Source organism: Peromyscus eremicus, chromosome 1, assembly GCF_949786415.1.
Source record: "Peromyscus eremicus chromosome 1, PerEre_H2_v1, whole genome shotgun sequence".
Lineage (NCBI taxonomy): Eukaryota > Metazoa > Chordata > Mammalia > Rodentia > Cricetidae > Peromyscus > Peromyscus eremicus.
In genome coordinates, this window is record NC_081416.1 from 61,800,076 (window position 1) to 61,822,379 (window position 22,304).

The following is a 22,304-nucleotide window of genomic DNA, read 5'->3' on the forward strand; positions in this document are numbered from 1 at the left end:
AGTCCAACCCATCAGATTCGTTTCTTCCTTCTGTGGTTAGAAACAGCCATAACATTTCTAGAGAACTAAAGACACCCAACGACTCTTTCTATGGTTTAGGGTTTAGGGAGGAGGTTGGTCAGCCAGTGGAAAGTTTCAGCTCCCCTAGGGCTTGGGAACGTGAACTTTATTTCACCCTGCAGGTAAAATGGAGTCTGAAGTCAAAATGGCAGGACCCAGGCCAACGGCGCTTTTGCCTGCTGCCTTCAATACACAAACATAAATAAATAGAATAAAAACAAGCCTTAAAAAAAAGAACATCAAGGGCCAACTTTAAATAAATAAATCTATAAACTTCTATAAATTCAAGATTTTATGGGGCTGGAGAGATGGGTCAGTGGTTAAGAGCACTGGCTACTCTTCCAGAGGACCTGGGTTCAATTTCCAGCACCAACATGGCACCTGTCTCTGCCTCCTGAGTTCTGGGATTAAAGGCAGGTGCCACCACCGCCTGGCTCAAAATTAAGCTTTATCTCCGTGCCACCTAAACTCCTCAATCTTCTTGAAAGCTAGAGAGGACTAACAGACTTAGAAATCAACTCTGATGGTTCATTTCCAAAGGTGCCTCAAGCCATCTTGGGCCCAGCTACAAAAAACACTAACTAATGCTTGATAGTCTAACTAGTCTCTCCCAAAAGGTCCAAACTCCACTAAGTTAACCCATGTACACCATCTAGTTTAGAATAGACAACTACTGACAGCCAGGCTTCCCTGCAAGGTCATGCTTCTGATAAGCATTAAAATAAACAGGCTGTGGGCTGGAGAGATGGCTCACGGATTAGGAGCCCTTGCTGCTCTTGAGAAGGACCAGGTTTAATTCCCAGCACCCACGTGACAGCTCAGAGTCATCTGTAACTTTGGTTCCAGGAAATCCGGCACTCTCCTCTGGCCTCTGAGCACCAGGCACACATGTGGTGCATAGACTTAGGCAAAATACTTATACACAGAAAATAAAAATCAACAAGTCTTAAAAAAATAAATAAAATAAAATAAACAAGCTAGCTGGGAATGGAGTGCATCTGACTTTAAACCCAGTGTGTCAGGGGGAGCCAAAACAGCTTGACCACACAACTGCCATGACAGGCTTAGAGGCCCAAACACAGCTTCTATCAGGCAACACCTGGACTCAGGAAAAGCCATAAGCTGACCCCACCCACCCAGGGAGGGTCTGCTGTTATTTATTTGAAAACACGAGGTATAATGTACAATGGAACCCACTATTATAGTTCTCATTAGGGAAGGGAAAAGGTGGAGGTGGGTAGGCCTATAGAAAAGAAAGGTGGGGAGGTGGAAGAGAGAGAGAGAGAGAGAGAGAGAGAGGTGCACACTACCTCTGGTGAGAGGGAGAGAGCGGGTGCCAGGTAGAGCCTGCTTTTAAAGGTCACCTCGAGCATGCATAAATGGGTTTATGTAGCTATGCCACACATGTGCATAGATTACATGACCACGCCATGAACAGATCATGTAGGATAATGTAGGACGTAAGGCCCTGGAGTGACTAAGCATTTTGCCTGACAGTGCGGGAGCAGTCATGTGACTCCAGAAGTGGCTAGGAATAATAACATTTCACCCTTTTCATTATTATAAAAAGTAAGGGGTTGGGGTGGCAGGTGAACAGGAATAGGGGCTCTGTGTCTCTCGAAACTGCTTCCAGCTGACTTGGTGAGAATCAGTTCATTTATTTGGAGTGTGGGGAGGGGCTTTTTTTGAGTAGCTGATTGTCTTTGCTGTTGTTTTGAGCCCTGTGGAATCGTCCAGCACTGCTTGGATCTGACAGCTTGGACCTGACAAGCTGAAGTGGATCTGACCTGTCTGGGTGGGTCCAAGATGACTCCCTGGAGCTCAGAAAAATTTTTAAGTTTATGAAGGACACAAATTTTAGACATATTAAGAAGCAACTAAAGGAAATTTAAAATCCTGAGCTGGTAGCTATGATACTATAGTGTTTAGTACTATAGTGTTTAGTACTCTGCTATCAGAATTTTATTGGTTAGTGTTAAAGTTATGGATATATATATATATATATATATATATATATATATATATATATATATATTGAGAGAGAGAGAGAGAGAGACCTGCCAAGGACAATTTTAAGAGCCATGTCATATTGCCTGCCTGAGTTAAGTTTCTGTTGTCCAGTATTGAGCCACTAACCAGAAACTTTTGACATGCCTGGACAAGTCTTGAATTATTAGAAAATAACATTTCCTTATCTTTCTGCTACAGTGACCATTAGTAACAATGTTTTGTGATTAGTGTAGCAGGAATCTTTTTTGTTTGTTTGTTTGTTTTGTTTTGTTTTGTTTTTCGAGACAGGGTTTCTCTGTATAGCTTTGCGCCTTTCCTGGAACTCACTTGGTAGCCCAGGCTGGCCTCGAACTCACAGAGATCCGCCTGGCTCTGCCTCCTGAGTGCTGGGATTAAAGGCATGCGCCACCACCGCCTGGCAAATGTAGCAGGAATCTTAAAAGTTCTTATTAATAAAATCAAACCTGAGCCAGGTGTTGGGGTGAACTGGAAGATCAAAGAGATAGAACAGGCCACAGCTAACCTCACCTGGACAACTTCTCAGCTGATCTTGTTTCCTCAGACTGGATGCCTCTGAGTCCTCATCCAGAATGAATCTCAGCTGAACTGCTTCTCGAAAGCCTGAGTGTTTAACCAGCCAAATGTTTAACCAGCCAAATGCTTCTAGTTTCTGGTCCTCACGCCTTATATATCTTTCTGCTTTCTGCCTCACTCCCTGGAATTAAAGGCGTGAGTCACCATGCTTGGCTGTATCCTTGAACACATGGATTTCTGTTTCTGGAATGCTAGGATTAAAGGTGTGTGCTACCACTGCCTATCCTCTATGTTTAATATTGTGGCTGTTCTGTCTCTGACCCCAGATAAGTTTATTAGGGTACACAATATTTTGGGGAACACAATACCACCTCAGGTTAGGTTGCTTGGTTGGGTTGCTTGGCAATTCAACAGTCTCCTGATCTTTTCCCAGAGAAAGTTTCCTGGTCTGCTGGTCTGCTTACTATAAAACCCACCTGAGAAAAATAAAATTTTGCAGCTTGATCAAAATACTGTCTTGCTGTCAATTCTTTGTGTCTCTTGTCCCTTTCATTCACCATTCCCCCTTCTAGGGTCTCTGCTGAAGATCCCACTGGCTGGGACAACTGGCACCCAACGTGGGGCACTAGGACGTGGAGGAGTGGTGAACACTGTCACACACCAAGGCAGGCCTGCCTAAGAGTTGGACCACCATGGAAGACGGCTCCACGAGTGAAGGTCCGGTCAGTGATCGGTCCGGTCAGTGATCGGTCTGGTCAGTGATCACCACGGAAATGCCCAGCCCTGAGACAGATCCGGAGGAACTGTAACATGACGATGCAAGGTAAGTTTACCATGGGATAAGCATTTAATAAACAGGATTTGTTTATTTCGGGACCGAAACAGTCTCTCAAGACACAAGGAATTAGGGTTAAAAAGAAAGACTTAAAAAAATTTTCTTGACTATATTGGAGATGTCTGTCCTTGGTTTCCCTAAGAAGGAACCATAGATGAAAAGCTCTGGAGACAGTTTGGTGACTGTTTAAATGATTTTTACCAGACCTTTGGTCCTGAAAAGGTCCCCGTTCAAACCTTTTCCTACTGGAATTTAATTAATGATGTCTTAAAAACTTATAATCATTCCCCTGATGTTCAAAAATTAATTAAGGAGAGAGAAAAAGCCCTGAAAGAGTACTCCCATCCACCTTCTGTCTGTCATTCTGTCAGTATTAATATTCCTGAACCCCCCATGTCTAGTCTTCTGGCAACAAATAACCATCAGAGAAGAAAAAAAAGGGAATCTCCTGCTCTGGGTCCACCTACCCACCTTTCCCTCAAAGGTCCTGGCCACTTATCCATCTTTAATGGCCAAGCTTGCTGTGGGATGTTCTGTAGGGCAAATGTGTTGCTAATTAGTCAATAAATAAAACACTGATTGGCCATTGGCTAGGCAGGAAGTGTAGGTGGGACAAGGAGGAGAATAAAGCTGGGAAGTGGAAGGCTGAGTCAGAGAGACACTGCCAGCCACCATGATGAGAAACAGCATGTGAAGATACCGGTAAGCCATGAGCTACGTGGCAAGGTATAGATTAATGGAAATGGATTAATTTAAGCTGTAAGAATAGTTATCAAGAAGCCTGCCATGGCCATACAGTTTGTAACCAATATAAGTCTCTGTGTTTACTTGGTCGGGTCTGAGGCTGTGGGACTGGCAGGTGAGAGAGATTTGTCCTGACTGTGGGCCAGGCAGGAAAACTCTAGCTACACAAGCTAATTATTAAGGGCAGAGAAACAAGTCGCCAATACTTTGGAAAAGATCCTGACTCCATAGTTGTCCCCTATACGTGAGAACAATTAGATTGGCTGCTTCAAACAAATGATGAATGGCTCATTGCCTGCTCCTCCTTCCTTGGTACTATCGATAACCATTATCCTAGTAATCCCTTGTTACAGTTTGCCAGAATTCATCCCTTTGTTTTTCCCAAATTAACTGCCTCATAACCTATAAGGGAGGCTCCCCTGATATTTACAGATGGCTCAGCCAATGGAGTTGCCGCCTATGTTGTGGATGGAAAGACTACCTCCTGCCTCTCCCCATATTCTTCAGCATAGCTTGTTGAACTTTATGCAGTTATTCAAGTTTTTCAATTATTTCATTCTCAACCCTTTAATTTGTATACTGATAGTGCTTATGTTGCCCATTCTGTTCCCTTATTGGAAACTGTTCCCTTTATTAAACCCTCTACCAATGCAGCTCCACTTTTTCTTCAGCTGCGCTCCTTGATTATGGCTAGACAGTGACCCCTTTTTATTGGTCATCTATGGGCCCATTTAAAATTGCCTGGTCCTCTATCTGAAGGAAATGCCTTGGCTGATGCAGCCACACAATTAGTTTTTCCTGTTCTTGCAGGATCCCTTTCTCAGGCTGCCCCAGCACACTCTCTTCACCATTTAAATGCTCATTCCCTTCGTTTGTTGTTTAAGCTTACCCGAGAACAGGCCCAAGAAATCGTTAAAAATCGCACTGACTGTGCTGTCTCCCTCCCGGTTCAACATCTGGGAGTTAACCACCGGGGCTTGGTTCCCAATGAAATTTGGCAAATGGATGTTTCTCATTTAATTGAATTTGGCAAACTTAAATACATACATGTTACAGTTGATACCTTTAGTGGTTTTATATTTGTCTCTCTCCAGGCCAGAGAGGCCTCTAAAAATGTTATTTCCCATATTTTATAATGGCTTTAGGCTTTTCCATCCTAGGAAAGCCTAAAGTTATAAAAAGTGATAATGGCCCAGGATACACTGGAAAAAAAATTCAATCTTTTTTTCCAACAACTTCAGATTAAGCATGTCACTGGCATTCCTTACAAGCCCCAGGGCCAGGGCATCATTGAACGTGCTCATCAGACTCTAAAACCCATGCTTCATAAATTAAAGAAGGAAAGCCTGTATGATACATGAGGCAACCCCTGAAATCTTTTACATCATGCCCTTTTTGTCCTTAATTTCCTTATCTTGGACAAGAATAAAAGGTCTGCAGCGGATTGCTTTTGGCATCCACAAACTCAAAGCCACCAAGCATTGGTCATGTGGAGTTAACTGCCCAGTGGAAAGGGCCCGACCCAGTTCTGATTTGGGGTCGAGGGTCAGCATGCATCTATGACCAAACAGAGGGAGGCCCTCGTTGGCTCCCCAAGAGATTAGTTAAACAAGTCAACTCTAACCAATCACCCAGGGAAAAGGATAGTCCCCGTGGTTGTTTCTCTTTCCTTCTCCTTTACAGATGCTGATGAAGAAAAAACTGGGAGAATGTCGCTGGATATTCTGGATCTTGCTGCTGCCTGTACCTTCTTATCAGGACCAGAGACCAGTCGACACATCCCCATTTGCATGGTGCTTTTATTTGACTGAAAATTATACTAATTATGCTAAAACACAGACCTTTGGCCACCTATTGGCTACCATCCTTGCAAGGATGTCAGAATCTCATTTTACTCAACTTTACTGATTTCCATAATTCCCCTGGCAAGGTGGCTCCTGCTGTCTGTTTTTTGTATGATCAGACTGTTCACAAGTGCAAAACTTATTTGAAGAAGAAAAGTGTAGGATGTCCCTGTTCCTACTGTAAAACTCATAATGCCATTCCTCCTGCTAAGGGACAGGTAATTGAGAGAGAATGGAAAGGCCCTAAATTTTAGAAGACATCTACAGGATATTTCCTAGTGGTTTGGGACCAATGGGACTCACGATGGACTAGTCCAGTAGAAGGAGCCATGTATACGGCCCGAACAGTCACATGGCCTAGCTCCAGACTCTACATTTGGCGCTCTTATGTACAAGTACAATCTATGGTCCATCATAATATCCTTATACAAGAAAAAAAATTTAATGACACAACTATCATCCCCCTCCTCTCCATTTTCTTGGCTTTCCCTCCTCTGAGAAGGCCTTATGTTTGCCGATGTTACTGGCATTGGGAATCTCTCATCGTGCTTCCTATGTGCAGCCTTGGGACGTCCTCCCCTGATAGCGGTACCCCTGCCTCAGGTCCTTAATTGTACCGCCACTGATAATTCCCATGGCTTCCACCCCATCCCTGAAGTACCCTTGTTTCTTGACCCAGGCCACTCTAAGTTTGATTTTTGCTTTTCTAGTGTTTCCCTTCCCTTTTGCAACCAGACTGTATTACCCAATCATCATTTTGTCCCCCCTGGATTTTTCTTTTGGTGCAATGGCACTCTATCAAAAAATTTGACTATCCCTATCCCACAGGACATGCTCTGCCTACCTGTCACTCTGGTCCCACAATTTATGCTTAGGACTCCTGCGGAGTTCTTGGGATGGGACATCACCTTGCCCAAGCAGAAAAGAGCTGTCTTCTTGCCCCTTGTGGCCGGAATTTCCCTTGCCACCTCTCTGGTCTCTGCAGGATTGGCAGGAGGAGTTCTGGGTCATTCCCTCATAAAAACAGCTCACCTATCCAAGCAACTTCAGGTAGCAATTGAGGCTTCTGCAGCATTCTTATCCTCCCTCCAGAGGCAGCTAACCTCTCTTGCACAGGTTGCCCTACAAAACCGACAGGCCTTGGACCTGCTGACAGCAGAAAAGGGGGGGACATGCCTTTTTCTGAGGGAAGAATGTTGTTATTATGTTAATGAGTCTGGAATGGTAGAAACACAGATACATAAGCTACATAAACTTAGCCTAGAGCTACATAAGCAGCAATTCTTTGCTGCGGCAGATGACTAGTGGAGATCATCCATGTTCTCCATTTTAATGTCTCTTGCAGGACCATTAGTCAGCCTTTTGTTATTTGTAACTTTGGGTCCCTTTATAATTGGCAGGCTAATCCGATTCATCAAAAAACAAATAGACTCCCTGGCATCAAAACCTCTACAAGTTTGTTACCATGGCTCGAAATGCTGGATCGAGGATGTGACCTCTATGATATTTCTCAGTCCTCTTCTCCTTTAGGAGCAGCATAAAGTCCAAACCTATGCTTATTGGCATCAGCCGGTATGGACACCGCTGGGTGCAAGGCCAAGCACTGCAGGGGAAGGCTGATTTAATAGCCCTTGGTTCAGATTCCCTGAGAGACAAACCTGATTTGCATAGAGGTTGGTATCTAGAGGCACCAAAATGCCTAAGCCCTCTCCTCCCCAAAAGGTACCCTTTTTTCTCAAGCCCGCAGCGGCTCTAGGAGGAGTCAGGTCAGTGTCTCCCCCAGCCGGTTAAGGTCCACCACCATTCAGGTGGGCACACTCCCTCACAAAATAAAATAAAGGGAGGAGATGCCGAGGACAATTTTAAGAGCCATGCCATATTGCCTGCCTGAGTTAAGTTTCTGTTGTCCAGTATTGAGCCACTAACCAGAAACTTTTGACATGCCTGGACAAGTCTTGAGTTATTAGAAAATAACTTAACATTTCCTTATCTTTCTGCTACAGTGACCATTAGTAACAATGTTTTGTGGTTAGGTTGCTTGGTTGGGTTGCTTGGCAACTCAACAGTCCCCTGATCTTTTCCCAAAGAAAGTTTCCTGGTCTGCTTACCATAGCACCCACCTGAGAAAAATAAAATTTTGCAGCTTGATCAGAATACTGTCTTGCTGTCAATTCTTTGTGTCTCTTGTCCCTTTCATTCGCCATTCCCCCTTCTAGGGTCTCTGCTGAAGATCCCGCTGGCCGGGACAACTATCTGGAACATCTTCCTATCTTCAACTGAGATAAACTTGAAGGCACCTGTTTCCTTTCATTATTGCGGTATCACTTCAGCATCCAGGAGACACAGGTGATTGATTGCTGAGGGCATTTAACAGTCATAAACTGTTACATTAAAGTCTGCTTTTGCAGAGTCCAGACCCTTTTGAGTCTGAGGGTGTGAATACCTCTAGAGTGTTACTGTTTCTTATCGACTGGGTATATTTGATGGTCCTTGGGCCTCTGGCTCTACGGCTGATGGTGGTCCTGTAACAGTTAGCAGAGTAGTTAATTAGAAATTTGAATATATTATTAGAGACACAGAGGGAAACTGACGAAACATCTAAGGGGAAAAAACCCAGACACAGCTTCTGGCAGGCAACACCTGGACCCTGGAAAAAGAAATACCTGATATTCCAAACATTCCCTATACCCCTAGACAAATGTCAGCCAAAGGGTCCTGAACTCTGGAAATCCCCTCACCCCAACCTTTGCTATGATAAAAACTCCACCCTGCCTGGGCTCTGGGCTCTCTGCCCTCACTGCTGCGTCAGACAGAGAGACCAAGCTCTGAGCTTGAAAATAAAGATTCTTTGCTTTTACATATGGGATTCAGTCTCCATGATGGTCTTTTGGGGGCCCCCGAGATCTGGGCATAACACCAGCACTCAGGAGGCAGAAGCATGTGTATCTCCATGAGTTTAAGGCCAGCCAGGGCTACACAGTGAGACCCTGTCTATATATAAATTAAATGAATAGCCAGGCGGTGGTGGTGCACACCTTTAATCCCAGCACTCGGGAGGCAGAGGCAGGCAGATCTCTGTGAGTTTGAGGCCAGCCTGGGCTACAGAGTGAGTTCCAGGAAAGGCTCCAAAGCTACACAGAGAAACGCTGTCTCAAAAAAACCAATAAATAAATAAAATAAATAAAATGAATAAATAAATAAAACAGGACACAAAATATAAAGAAGAACCCATACACACTTTTCATTGACAAAAAGACAAACGTCCTGAGAAAAATGCCTGACTCCCTTTTGAAGGCAGGAGCCATTATGCTGCATTGTTAAAAATAAGTATATTTGCTTTAAGAGCTAGTTGCTGTTTTAAAGTCTGTTTCCTGGAGACTGACCTTCCCCAACCCATGACCTTGACTTGTTTTTGAGACTACCCTGACCCTCCCTGACTACCACCCCCAATCACATGGTGACCACATGATGTTTTTTGAGATTTTTTTTTTTTTTGCATTTCCCTATTGCCCTCACTGTCTCTTTTCTATAAACATGCTTTGCAACTACTCATGATTTCACTCCTTAAAAGGGACTCAGTAAATGGATTCAGGGTTTTTCTCTTTAATACAATTTAGGAGGCAGTCACTGGCCAGCCCTTGGGTGCACCCCAATAAAAATCAAGCTTGCAAGCCAGGCGGTGGTCCATGCCTTTAATCCCAGTACTCAGGAGGCAGAGACAGGCAGATCTGAGTCCAAGGTCAGCTTTATCTACAGAATGAGTTCCAGGACAGCCAGAGCTACACAGAGAAACCCTGTTGGAAAAACAAACCAACAAACAAATACAGGGTCTCTCTATAGCTCTGATTGTCCTGGAACACACTAGGTAGGCCAGGTTGACCTAGAACTCACAGAGATCTGCTTGCCTCTGCCTTCCAAGTGCTGGGATTAAAGGAATGCACCACCACACTCAGCTTCAGTATTCTTGTTTTGAAATGATGATCATTGTTTCTCACAATAGCCTTTAAGAGATCTTATAGCTCATACATACTGGAGACTCAACAGCATTCAACTTTCCTACAGGAAATGTGGGTGTTGGCATTGTGCCAGGGGCCTGCTCACAGTTACATTGTTTATGTTCCTTTATCTTGTATTTCTCTGGAAAAATGTGTTCTTTACCTTTGCTAGGTTGAATGCTTTCATAGTATCACCTTGAGATAATTGGGATTTTTTTCCCAAATAATCATGATTCTATATGTTAAAAATTGTCTTAGTTAGAATCTCTATTGCTGCAGTAAAACCCACAACCAAAAGCTACTTGGTGAGGAAAGGGGTTTTTTCTTTTCTTTTCTTTTCTTTTCTTTTCTTTTCTTTTCTTTTCTTTCTTTCTTTCTTTCTTTTTTTTTTTTTTTTGTTGTTGTTTGAGACAAGATTTCTCAGTGTAGTCCTGGCTGTTCTGGAACTTGCTCTGTAGACCAGGCTGGCCTTGAAGTTATAGATCTACCTGTCTCTGCCTCCTGAATGCTAGGATTAAAGGTTTGCACCACCACAGCCCAGCTCCTGGTTTTGTTTTTAAAATTGATCTTGCAGTGTACGATAATCACCTATGTTGGAGTCAGATGATGAATATTAGGACCAGCATCTCAGGGCATCTTTAATCAGCCCATCCTCTCCAGATTGCTGCCGCCAGGACATAGGTCATGTGGAAAGCACAGACTGGCTCTGTGTAGATTTTAAGTCACTCCTGCCCCCAGCTGGAGAGCCCTAGTCAGGACAATGAGTTCCGCTTTGGGGGCTGACTTGGAATTAGTCATGAGGAAGTAGCTCAGATTCTGTGACCTGAGTCTCACTGTAGCATACCCTCCCAGCTTGTGTGGCCATGTAGCCGCAGGCAGGGAAAGGGTGGCATCTTATAGGTCTGCCCTAGCACTGCAGGTAAAGCTTTGTTTGTTTTATACACAGGAGTATTATAGAGACTCCTTGGTGTTGCAATCTGGCAGTAGAATTAAAAGTTTGGTAAAGTTTTATAGTTAGTTCTGAAGTTTGCTGAGTGCCTGGTACTTATTGATTCTGTTTTCTGAGATTCAGTGAAAGGCCCCCGAGTTGAGAGCTTAAAGTGCAGAATGGAACTGGGCATTCTTGGTTTAGTTTTTGTCCAATATCTGGACAACCAGGATGGCTTGGCTTTTCTGACTCTCAATATCCAGATTAACATACTTGTTCATGGTTTCAGCTCAAAAAAGATCAGGGTTCTCAGAAGCCGTTTATTTTATCTTCTATGACTTGTCATAGTTAATGGTTTTTTTTTTATCCCTTTTATGTGATTACCTCACTGTTAGAGGTATTATCTCTAATAAAAAGGTAATTATATAGTTCCAGTGGGTCCTTCCCCCACTCTCTCCTCTGAGTGTCCTAATATGACCTGCAAAGTTCTCCATCAAGCCCAGCAACGGAAGCTAGGCTGGCTATAACTGAATTCTGAGTGTGAGCCTCATCAGTTCAGGGATGGTGCTAAAATCCAGATGCAGAACTTTTCCTAATGGTTAGAATGATATGGATATCTTTCTAGGTTAGGTCAAATGCTACAGGGAGACTTTTAAATTCCTTAATGAAGGTGGGAGAGATCTTGGCTAAATTAGGCTAGTTTGGATTGCATTTGGGAAAGATCAGTATGTTAGTTATTGTCTTACTGCTGTGAAGAGATACCATGGCCAAGGCAACTCTTATAAAAGGAAGCATTTAATTGGGGGCTTGCTTACAGTTTCACAGGGTTAGTCCATGACCATCATGGCAGGAAGTAGACAGACATGGTGCTGGAGCAGTAACTGAGAGCTTTATATCCTGATCCACAGTCAGCAGAGAGAGACAGAGAGACAGACAGACACAGGGCCTAGCACGGGCTTTTGAAACCTCAAAGCCCATCCCCAGTGACACATCTCTCCAACAAGGCCACACTTCTGAATCCTTCCCAAATAGTTCCACTAACTAGGAACCAAACATCCAAACATCCAAACCTATGGGGGCCACTCTCGTTCAAAACACCACAGTCGGAGACATGAAAAAGAAGACATGCACAGGACTCACTGGGAACCAGAGCTGAGCCTTAGAAACTTCCATCTCTGACTTTTCCCCTAGAAATATTTTCAGCACACACACACACACACACACATACACACACACACACACACACACACACAAGAACAAAAAAAAAATCAAAACAATAACCGAGACACCTTACCCCATACCCCATTCTCTTTCCCTTCTAGTCCCTGGGAACCTCTCACCTATGTCTGTTTCCAAGGCTCACCCATGACAGCATACATCAAGGCTTTCTTTTTGTGGCCTAATGATGTTTTCTGGATTTGCCCATTTGTCCCAATCGTCAGTTGACAGACGTTTAATTTGTTCCTGTCTGTTGCCTGTCACTGTGAATGCTGCTGTAGATATGGGATATAGGTTTACAGGCTACACATAGACATGTTTTCATTCTGACAGACACAGAAGTGGGATCCTGGGTGGTAGCTGAGATCCACCCGCGGCCTGCAAAGCCTGCAGCATCATAGTTCTGGTTTCTTTGCTTCTAAAACACATGGTCATCTGCTTTTCCCTAACACACCTAATAGGTACAAGCAGTGTGCCATTGGGGCTTTGATCTATATTTTCTTGATCCCAAGAATATGGAGCCTGTTGGTTATTGCACATCTTTTAGAAGAAACGTTATTTCCCCTTTTGTTTATTTTTAAATTTTACTACTTATTTATTCATTTATTTGAGACAAGATTTTTTTTTTGAGGCTGGTTTCAAACTCACTATGTAGCTGAGGATGACGTTGAACGGATTCTCCTGCCTACACATCTCACAAGTGCTGGGATCACAGACGTGTGCCCTGTTACAGAGTTGGGGCCCTGGGGTGAAGGTTGCATATCCAGAGGTGAACAGGGGCTCTGGAGTTAGGCTTATTGGTCCCCTCCTTCATCCATCCTGCCCTGCAGGATGAAACTTGGAGAAAAAATGTGAAGTTCCTGAATAGGTTAAAGTGGCAAATGATTTGTTGTGTCCTTCACCACAAAGGAATTTACCTTGATTTCAGTCACTCTGCTTCCTCACTGCCTCCCCCAAGATAGATTCGGAGTTCCCTGTGTGGCCGTTCTTCTACAGGCTTCCCTTTACAACTAGCAGAAAAACATCTGTCTTCCATAAGCTCCCAGGCTGCAGCCAAGTGACTGGAATTTTCCTTCTCCAGCTAGCCAGGAGCATCCAGGCCTTGGGCTGGATGACTCCTCCCTCCTCCACTGTCCGCCAAAGAAAAATTGAGTTGCAGCTCTCCCCAAACCCTGCAACAGATTATCTTGGGGGCAGGGGAGGCATGGATTTCATTAGAGGAGGCCCCCATGGATGTTCAAGGGGTGTGAGAGCAGAGGACTGTTAGGGTTTGGCTGTGGCTTTAACCAGGCACAGTGAGGTGCTGCGACTGTTATTCGGGGTTGGGGAGTCTTGCAGACCTGGGGAATGTTCCAGTACTCCTACTCTGAGAAGGAGGTGGAGACCTTGGGGCAAGGTTTGGCCCTGGGGCAAGTCTTGACCCCAGGAAGTTTGCCTGGCTCTGTACCTTAACAGCCATCCAGCCCTGAAGTAATATGATCCTCAAGCTTTAGTGCCGCCCCTTTCGGTCCCCAGCCAATTCCCTACAGTAAGGCCTTCTAGAGACAAACCCACCAACAGGAAAAGGAAACAGCTAGAGAAAGGGCGGACCTACAGAACCAGGGTAGCAGCAGCCATCCTCCCGACGGAGCGACTGTTCGAGTCACCACCATGAGCCATAATTCCCAAGCCTTCTTGCCCACCAATGCCGGACTTCCCCCAAGCTATGAGACCATCAAAGAGGAGTATGGGGTGACTGAGCTGGGGGAACCCCACAGCTCAGCTGTGGTGAGGACCACCGTGATCAACATGCCCAGAGAGGTCTCTGTGCCTGACCATGTGGTCTGGTCCCTCTTCAACACACTCTTCTTGAACTTTTGCTGCCTGGGTTTCATTGCCTATGCCTACTCTGTGAAGGTGAGTGTGGAGGATGTGGGAGTGGTAGTGTAAGCAGGTGTGTGGGAGCCTGAAGCTCCATCTACTCAGATGGCACCTAGGTGTGTGTGTGTGTGTGTGTGGTGGTGGTGGGGTCCTTTGTGTAAGAGAGTAAGTTGGTGTGCACCCTTCCTGTTTGTGTGTCTGTCTGTCTTGGAGGCTTTCCAATAGTCCGATAGGATGAGGCTGCCTGGAGATTCTGGGGCCAGACTTTCCCCACCCCATTCCTGGAATGTCCCTTCACCCTGCAGACTGGGGCCGTAAGCTGTGTGGAAAATGGGGTGTGCGGCCGTGTTGGGGCCTCCTGTGTGTGTGAGTCTGTGTAAAGAGAGGAGGAGGCTCCCTGGCCTAAGGGAGTGAGGGAGGCTGCCGTGGGCAGGGAGGACGGGGGGAATTGAGTCAGAGCACCTGCCTCTCAGCTGGCCAGCTCCAGGGACCCTTACCATCTGGTTTCCTTCAGTCCAGGGACAGGAAGATGGTGGGTGATGTGATTGGAGCCCAGGCCTACGCCTCCACTGCCAAGTGCCTGAATATCAGCTCCCTGATCTTCAGCATCCTGATGGTCATTATCTGCATCATTATCATTTCCACCACCTCTGTGGCAGTCTTTCAAGCCTTTTCACAAAGAATGCCACATTCTGGATTCTAGTCCTGCCCTGTCTGCTCCACAGTCCCCAGCTGCCCACCCAGGCCGAGGCCTTGACCCTCTGTTCACCCTACTATGCATATGCGTGTTCCCTTCATCCATCTGTCCACAGTGGCTTCAATAAAGTGTACTCAGTGACAACTCTGGCTGTGACTCTTCTGTTCTCTGGTTCTGTACGGAGCTCACCTGCATCCTTCCTGTCTCAGGAGAGCAGAGTGTCCTTGACTTGACCGGCTTCTGGTCCCCGGACACGGGAGGCAGCAGCTGACTAGCACCCTGTGTGGGTTTTTGGCTCTTCCAGGCAAAGGGGATCTGAGTATCATCCAACCCTGACCTGGGCCCTGGGTGCCAAGGAAGGATGCAGAACCATGAGCAGAGGAGGCTTCAGGAGTGAAAGACACTCAGAGTCCTTTACCTTAAGGGAAAAGAAAGCTCTAGCAAGTGTCCTCCCTCATTCCATGGTGGCCTCTTGGATATGACTTCAGACTCCTTGGGCTAACCTGTGCACAACTAGCTGGGTACTGCTGTGGAGTTTAGTTATCCTTCACTCTTTCCTTGTCCCACACACGGCATTCAGGTATCTACAGGGACCTAGGGTGGGTGGGGATTCAAGAAGGCCTCTCGTGGCCTCTGAACAGTAGGGAGGTCCAAATGACAGTGACTTCTGCCGGGGTCACAGCTCCTATATTTCCACTTCACCCAGAGGTGATGCTGTCTACCTTGGCGCTCTACTAACAGGTTACATGGCCTCTCAGGAGTTCCTTCTAAAGGGTACCCCCTTCTGCTTACCCAAGCCTGGCCCCTGGGGATCAGGCTGGGCCTCCAGTGCCCACCCGTGGGACTTGGTCCTATCCAGTAGCTCTTTGCTTCCCTAACCACCACAATGATTTGAATGTATCCCAAAACTCCGGGAGTATCGGGAAAAAGGCGTTGTGTGGTTTCAGCAAGGCTTTTTACAGGAAGTATGGTTTTGAATAGGAAGTAAAGAGGAGCAGCTGAGAAGAGACCAGATGTGGCTGGAGATTTCAACATGGCTTTGACACAAAAGAGAATTTCACAAACCAGTAGGAAGAAGTTGGAGTTCAATCAAAATAGGAAGGTACCCAAGAGTAGGTGTGTGGGCTTCTCAGGGTCACTGCTAAGTGTTTGAATGGCGAGTGTATGTGGGGTTTTGGAAGTTTTTGGAGTTTCAATTGCTGAACAGGTTTCTAAGGGACTCTTCCCTCCTCTAGTCCTCATTTCAGTGACTGAGGTACTTTGGATGAGCCACACACTGACAAAGTAAACCAGGAGCCCCTAGTATTGCACATGGGCTTTCTGAAGAGAGTCCCTAGAAAATGACAGCTTCACGGTCGGAAAAGGAGAAGCCAGGCGGTGATGGCACACTCCTTCAATCCCAGTACTCAGGAGGCAGAGGCAGGCGGATCTCTCTGAATTCAAGGCCATCCTCATCTACAGAGCCAGTTCCAGAACAGCCAAGGCTATAGAAAGAAACCCTGTCTTGAAAAACTAGAACTAAAAATACAGTTGGAAAAGGAGAGAAGTCTTCAGAAAATGTTAGATTGGAATTCTTGACTCAAAGTTGGTGAGAGTCTTCCAGGGTGAGGGACGTCTTTCCTTCCCATGGATACGTGGCAGAAAGGGGCCATGGGAGTTGGGTGGTGGTTCAACTGGAAGACTTAGGACAGGCTGTGAGTCCAGACTGAGGGCTACCGTCTATGGAAAAGAGTCAAATAGAACCTGAGAACCATGTGCTCATTGCACAACCATTTGGGAAAACAAGTCATACCCAATACCCTGGGTCCCCAAAGGGCTAGGAACACTCCTGGGCCCAGGGCACTTCCTCCACCATGACAGAGAGCAACTGCTCAGTATCAGGGATTTGGTCCTGAGATCTCAGGTCTGTCCTATCTATCACCAAGGGGTCACAAGTCTAATATTTGATTCCTGCAGTGGACCCAGAGTGGAGGACTCCGCCCTGCCAACCTGTTACTGGATATCTATACAACCAGCCCCGTAGAAGAGTAGGCAGAAACCATTGTGGGAGATGGAATTAGAGGTGGATGGGCAAGGATCAGGACTTCGTCAACTATTTCTAAAGGTGCCAGGAACCATTCATCTTTCAGGGCCAGCACTGTTCTTGTTCCACAAGAGTCAGGGTCATCCAGAGCCAAGTGATTTTAGACATAGTGTCTTAAATTAGCCCAGTGCTCTAGGAACTCTTGCTGTGGTCTGTCTGCGGAGAGCAGGAGGTCAGAAACCTGAATCCTGAGGATGAGCCCTCCCTCCTCCCCTCCTGGTGAGGGTCCCTCCTCCCCTCCTGGTGAGGGTGGGTCCTGCTCCCTTTACAGGGTGAGGGTGGGCTCTGCACAGGACTGGCCTAGGGATAACAGAAGAGGTATCATAGCACACTCACAGCCAGCTGCATTTTATGAAGCTCCGCTGGACAGATGTGTGATGAAGTCCGGGTCTAGGCCTCAGGGTATGCAGCAGCTATGGAGCGGATGTTGCTGGTGAGTGAAGGCTGGGGGGTTCTCAAAGACAGATTGCTGAGAGCTCAGTGGTTCTGGGTTCTTGGCACTGTCAGAACTCATAGAGGAGACCCAGTAGACATACTCCAAGGTCGCGAGAGTGTTTCTGGATGGTTTCACCACTGGGATTTTAGATAGTTTTCTTTTTTTTTCCCCGAGACAGAGTTTCTGCGTGTAGCCTGGCTGTCTTGGAACTTGCTCTGTAGACCAGTCTGGCCTTGAACTCATAGAGATCCGCCTACCTCTGCTTCCCAAGTGCCGAGATTAAAGGAATGAGCCACCACTGCCTGCTTTGGATGAAATTAATTATGGCTCTTTTTAAATTTTTTTTTTCTTTCTTAAGATAGAGACTCTGGCTGGCCTAGAACTATGTAGACCAGACTGGCCAAGAACTCACAGAAATCCACCTGCTCTGCCTCTCAGTGCTGAGATTAACATTCCTGGCTGATGGTTAAACTTTTAGTGGGGAAGTAGATCGATTATTCACAAGTTAAGGTGGGGGTGAACGGAGGGGAACTCCTGGGATGTCAGGAGTTTTTTCTCTACTAGAATCCCCGTGTCTTTTGTCCTTATGCTAATGGGAGCAGTTTTGACAGTTCTGATGACAGGAAGATGTTATTGTGAAGAAAAGGCTAGGTAGTGGTCCTTTGGTCGGTTTGGGATGGTCTTGTTTTTTCTGAGTAGTCACATGTTGTTTTTGTCCGCCAAGCATACGGTCTGCCTCGGTTTCCCTGTCCCTTATCCAGCTAACCTCACGGGAAGGACACAGCAGGACTAGAAGGCAGAATCGATGTTCTGTAAAGATGTCTGTGAGGTCGATTCCTAGCACCCACATGGGGTGGCTCACAACTACCAGCTCTAGAAATTTGACACTACTGGCCTTCATTGGCACTTGCACTCATATCCACATACCCACCCCCCATATACGTAATTAAAAATAATAAAAATAAATATTTCAAAAGAGGTCTCTGAGATTAACAGAACTTGCAGAAACAAGGGTTGAAATAATACCGATAAAGGGCTGGAGAGATGGCTCAGAGGTTAAGAGCGTTGACTGTTCTTCCAGAGGTCCTGAGTTCAATTCCCAGCAACCACATGGTGGCTCACAAGCATCTGTAATGTGATCTGGCGCCCTCTTCTGGCATGCAGACAGAATATACAAAAGAAATAAATCTTTAAAAAAAAAATGCTTTCTTTAAAAAAAAAAAAAATAATAATAATAATACCGATAAAGACAGCGACTACAGGGACGGTAAACACCAGGGCACTGATGTACAGGTATTTGGCTGTGGAGGTTTAGGCCTGGGATCAGTAATATCACCCACCATCTTCCTGTCTCCGGACTGGAGGGGATCAAATGACAAGGGACCTTGGAGAAAGTCATCTGAGTGCCAGATGCTCTGTTAGGTCCCTGCCATCTTTCCTGCCCACTGCAGCCTCCCTACTTCAGGCCGGGGGCCCTCCTTCCCCTGTCACACACTCGGACTATCCTGGAGGCCCCAACACTGCTTGCTTGGTGGGTGTCCAGTGATCCTAATGGCGTGGGCAGGAGTAACCAAGGCTTTTGACCTGAGCAGCTGAGGAAGGCTGGGCAGTGGAGGTGTGAAGGAGGATCTAGCTCTGGCTAAGGATTCGAGCCGAGAAGACACTGAAGTCCCCTTTACTATTCCACTCAAATGTTAGGATTGGGAAGGACAGCACTAACAGGTCAAGGAGACTGAAGAGGAGCTGGAGGGAATGCCTATCAAGGGAGTGGGGAGGGGCTTCCTACAGTTTGTGGTGGGAAGGGCCAGGCTCCTTCGTTATTCCTTTCTGCCTGCCTTTCTCTTCCTAGCACTCGTGTCTAGCACGTACATGTCTGCCCTCCCATTTGTGCATGCCAGCAGAGGGTGACATGGTCAAAGCCTGGATTCGGGGTTCTGAGTTCTGCAGATGGAGGGCTATGGGGTATATGCAGCTCTGATCCTGAGGAGGGAGCTCTGGCTGCTCCCCGAAACTGAGGCAGCCTCATGTCCACCAGGGTCCACCATGGAATGGTTTGCAGCTAGTGACCTGGAGCAGCCTTCTGTGGCTAGTCAAGACTGGGGGAGGGGGAGCTCTGGTGGGTGGTCTGCAGCCATGGCCCATGTGGCGCCGTGGCCTTTGATGGGGTCTTTTGAGAGGGGTGGGGGATGCTGGGGTGCAAGGGCGGGCCACACTGCTTGGCAGGCTGAGGCTGTAATTTGTGTTATATATAGCGGGTGGGGCTGGCCGGCCAGGGAGGGTAGTGTGGGGCTATAAGCAGGCCTGGTGGTGCTCCGAGAGCACTAGTCTCAGCTAGGAAGACACGGCGCTGGAACCCATGGACACTTCATATCCCCGTGAGGACCCCCGGGCTCCATCATCCCGCAAGGTTGGTGATGCTGCCCACACGGCCCTCTCCATGGGATCACCGGGCCCTACACCACGAGACCATCTGCTCTGGTCAGTCTTCAGCACGATCTACCTGAACCTGTGCTGCCTTGGATTCCTGGCGCTGGTCCACTCTGTCAAGGTTGGCTTCAAGGCTTATGGGAATGGCCGGGGAGGGAGAATGAGTGTGGGGTGTGAGGTGATGTGGGGTGGGGGTAGGGATTCAAAAGAAAAGTATATGAAGGGGTCTGTTAGCATAGCCACAGTCCCTCACCAAGTTTGGGGACCATGAGAGCCTATCCATTTAGGGGGTATATGCACTGTTCACAGGCCTGGCTATATAGTCTCCCCAAAAGGATAAAGTCCTTAAGGGTTGCCCGTAGAGGGATTACCACTGTAGCTCCGGAATGGGATTGAATTCTTGGTTTCCCAGAGGACTCCTCTCCCACAGCAGGCTCTCAAGGATGCTGCTGACTCAGAATGGCCACTGAATCTATATCTGCAGCCTTTAGGTTGGGGCCATCATGACTCAGGACCCTGCCAAGAGTCAAACTGAGCCATGTTGGGAGACTATAGACCCAGCCCAGGGGAATGTCTCCTCAGGCCATACCCCTCCATCAAGATTTGGAGTCCAGCCTGTGCCCTACAGGTGCTCTGGGTGGTCTCTGGTCCTCTCTGGGGGTCGGGGGGACCAGAACATGTAACATTTTGGCTCTGGTGCTGCTCTGCAGGCCCGAGACCAGAAGATAGCTGGGGACCTGGAGTCTGCGAGGCAGTACGGCTCCAAAGCTAAGTGCTACAACATCCTGGCTGCCATGTGGACACTGGTGCCCCCACTGCTGCTCCTCGGGCTGGTGGTGACTGGGGCCCTGCACCTCTCTCGGCTGGCCAGAGACTCTGCGGCTTTCTTCACCACCAAGTTTGACGATGAGGACTATAACTGAGAGCTCCGAGCCTGTCCTGAACCAAGGACAAGGATGCCAGGTCACTGACCCCAGGTGCCTACCACAGCACCTTGACCCCTGCCCAACCATGACCCCAGAGGCCACCCTCTTGTCTACCATGTGTAATCGACACCGACCCACTCAGACCCTTAGACTTTACCTAGAGGGTCCTCAGCACCTGGCTTTGCCCCTTTCCCCTGACTTACCAGGCTGAGCCTCCACTCATGATTAAAGGTGGCAGATTCCAGAAACGTCTGGGTTCCTCCTTCCTGGTGGTAGTTATGTAGGAAGCCCCCTGCACGAAGTCCTCTGGCCAATCCCCAGGCATCTGATTCCCTCTGCCTGGCTGCCCCTGACGACTGCTTTTGCTTAGCTCTAGGGCAGCCTGTGGCTTCTGGGGTGGAGGAGCCTAAGTATTTTAGGACGAAGTTCGGGAACTCAGGCCTTTGATTCCTACTGCCCTGTGGTTTGATGGCCTGTGTCCCAGAACATGTGAGGGTGTGCCCTGACTCCCCAGTGGTCTTCTTCCCTCCTGGGTCAGTAAAGGCTGTGGGGAAGGTAGGCAGGGTCCATTTCCTGGACTCCATCCACACACAGACATACACAGCCTTCCTTCCCTCCTTCCCTCACATGGTCAGAGGGAGACAGGCAGTGGGTATGGAGAACTTCGGAGCCACCAGTGGTACTAGGGGCATGTTCTCACATTATTTCTCCTCCCTATGTGTCACGTGCCCCGGCTTCCACACCAGATTCAGCAGACACACAGACACACCCCTCATGAGGCTGCAGTGAGCCCTTCCCCCCACCCCCACCCAGGTTCTTACTGTGGCCAGCTTACAACAGAGCAGGCTAACTGCATAGGTCTTAACCAAGAGTAGGCTCAGGGGTTGAGCACTCCACCCAGGTCCTTTTCCTTCCCAGGAGCCCCCTCTCCCTGCCAGCTCTTTCTAGGCTGGAGGTCTCTGCTTGGCTGCCCTACTCAGAGATCTGAGGCGGCTCCCCGTACTGCCACATGCCTGTAGCCAAATGCTGGCCCTGAGGAGCTCCAGGCTACTACTGACTGGCCAAGCCGATCCCTAGAGATAGGGGCATAGGCTGACCTGTGCTTGGAGATGAAGCTAGTGCTGAGAACTAGTCCTATTGTGGACAAGGGACAAGGCCAGTGTGTGGCTGTGCTCTGACAAAGATAGAAACCGTGTGCTGACATGAGCCCCTGGCCTAGTTCAAGAAAAGGTCAGCTCCAGGGACTTATCTGTTCCTGGGTAGTTGTCCCCAAACATGGGATGTTTTGCCAGCCTCCATATATCACTTGGGACGGGATTGCCTGGTTTGTGCCCTGGTGCTGAGTGTGTGGTCACGCCAGTGAGGCGGAGGCAGCAGCAGTTTTCCCTGCCCCAGGCTGCTTAGACACAATCAGCTGTGCCAGCCTACATGTTCTATGAACCCCATGGCCCCAGAAGCTTACCATGCCACATGCACAGAAGTGACCACACGCACACAGGTAGTATGCACACCCAGGTACTGGGCTACATCTAGTCTTTGGGTACAGTGTCACCAACCAACCGGCTGATGCCCATGCCCAGTCCTGGCTTTGAGGCAACAGGTGAACATCCACTTCTGCCAGATAAGCTCCTGGCCCACCATAGAGAAGGTGGAGGAAGACACAAGGGCCCCACCTTGCTCCTGAGCTTTGAAAGCACATCACCACTC

At 47.5% G+C, this 22,304-nt stretch overlaps 2 protein-coding genes across 2 annotated transcripts; both read left to right on the forward strand.

Annotated features, from left to right (window-relative positions):
- The first annotated feature begins 13,701 nt into the window (after positions 1–13,701).
- Positions 13,702–14,874, forward strand: LOC131898709 (interferon-induced transmembrane protein 2). Its single transcript, XM_059249916.1, has 2 exons — positions 13,702–14,064; positions 14,543–14,874. The coding sequence occupies exons 1-2, from the start codon at positions 13,819–13,821 to the stop codon at positions 14,729–14,731; spliced, it is 435 nt and encodes a 144-aa protein (XP_059105899.1). The 5' UTR covers positions 13,702–13,818; the 3' UTR covers positions 14,732–14,874.
- Positions 14,875–19,600: 4,726 nt separating this feature from the next.
- On the forward strand, positions 19,601–20,594 carry Ifitm5 (interferon induced transmembrane protein 5). Its single transcript, XM_059249917.1, has 2 exons — positions 19,601–19,792; positions 20,382–20,594. Exons 1-2 carry the CDS (start codon positions 19,601–19,603, stop codon positions 20,592–20,594), a joined length of 405 nt encoding a protein of 134 aa, XP_059105900.1.
- The last annotated feature ends 1,710 nt before the right edge of the window (positions 20,595–22,304 follow it).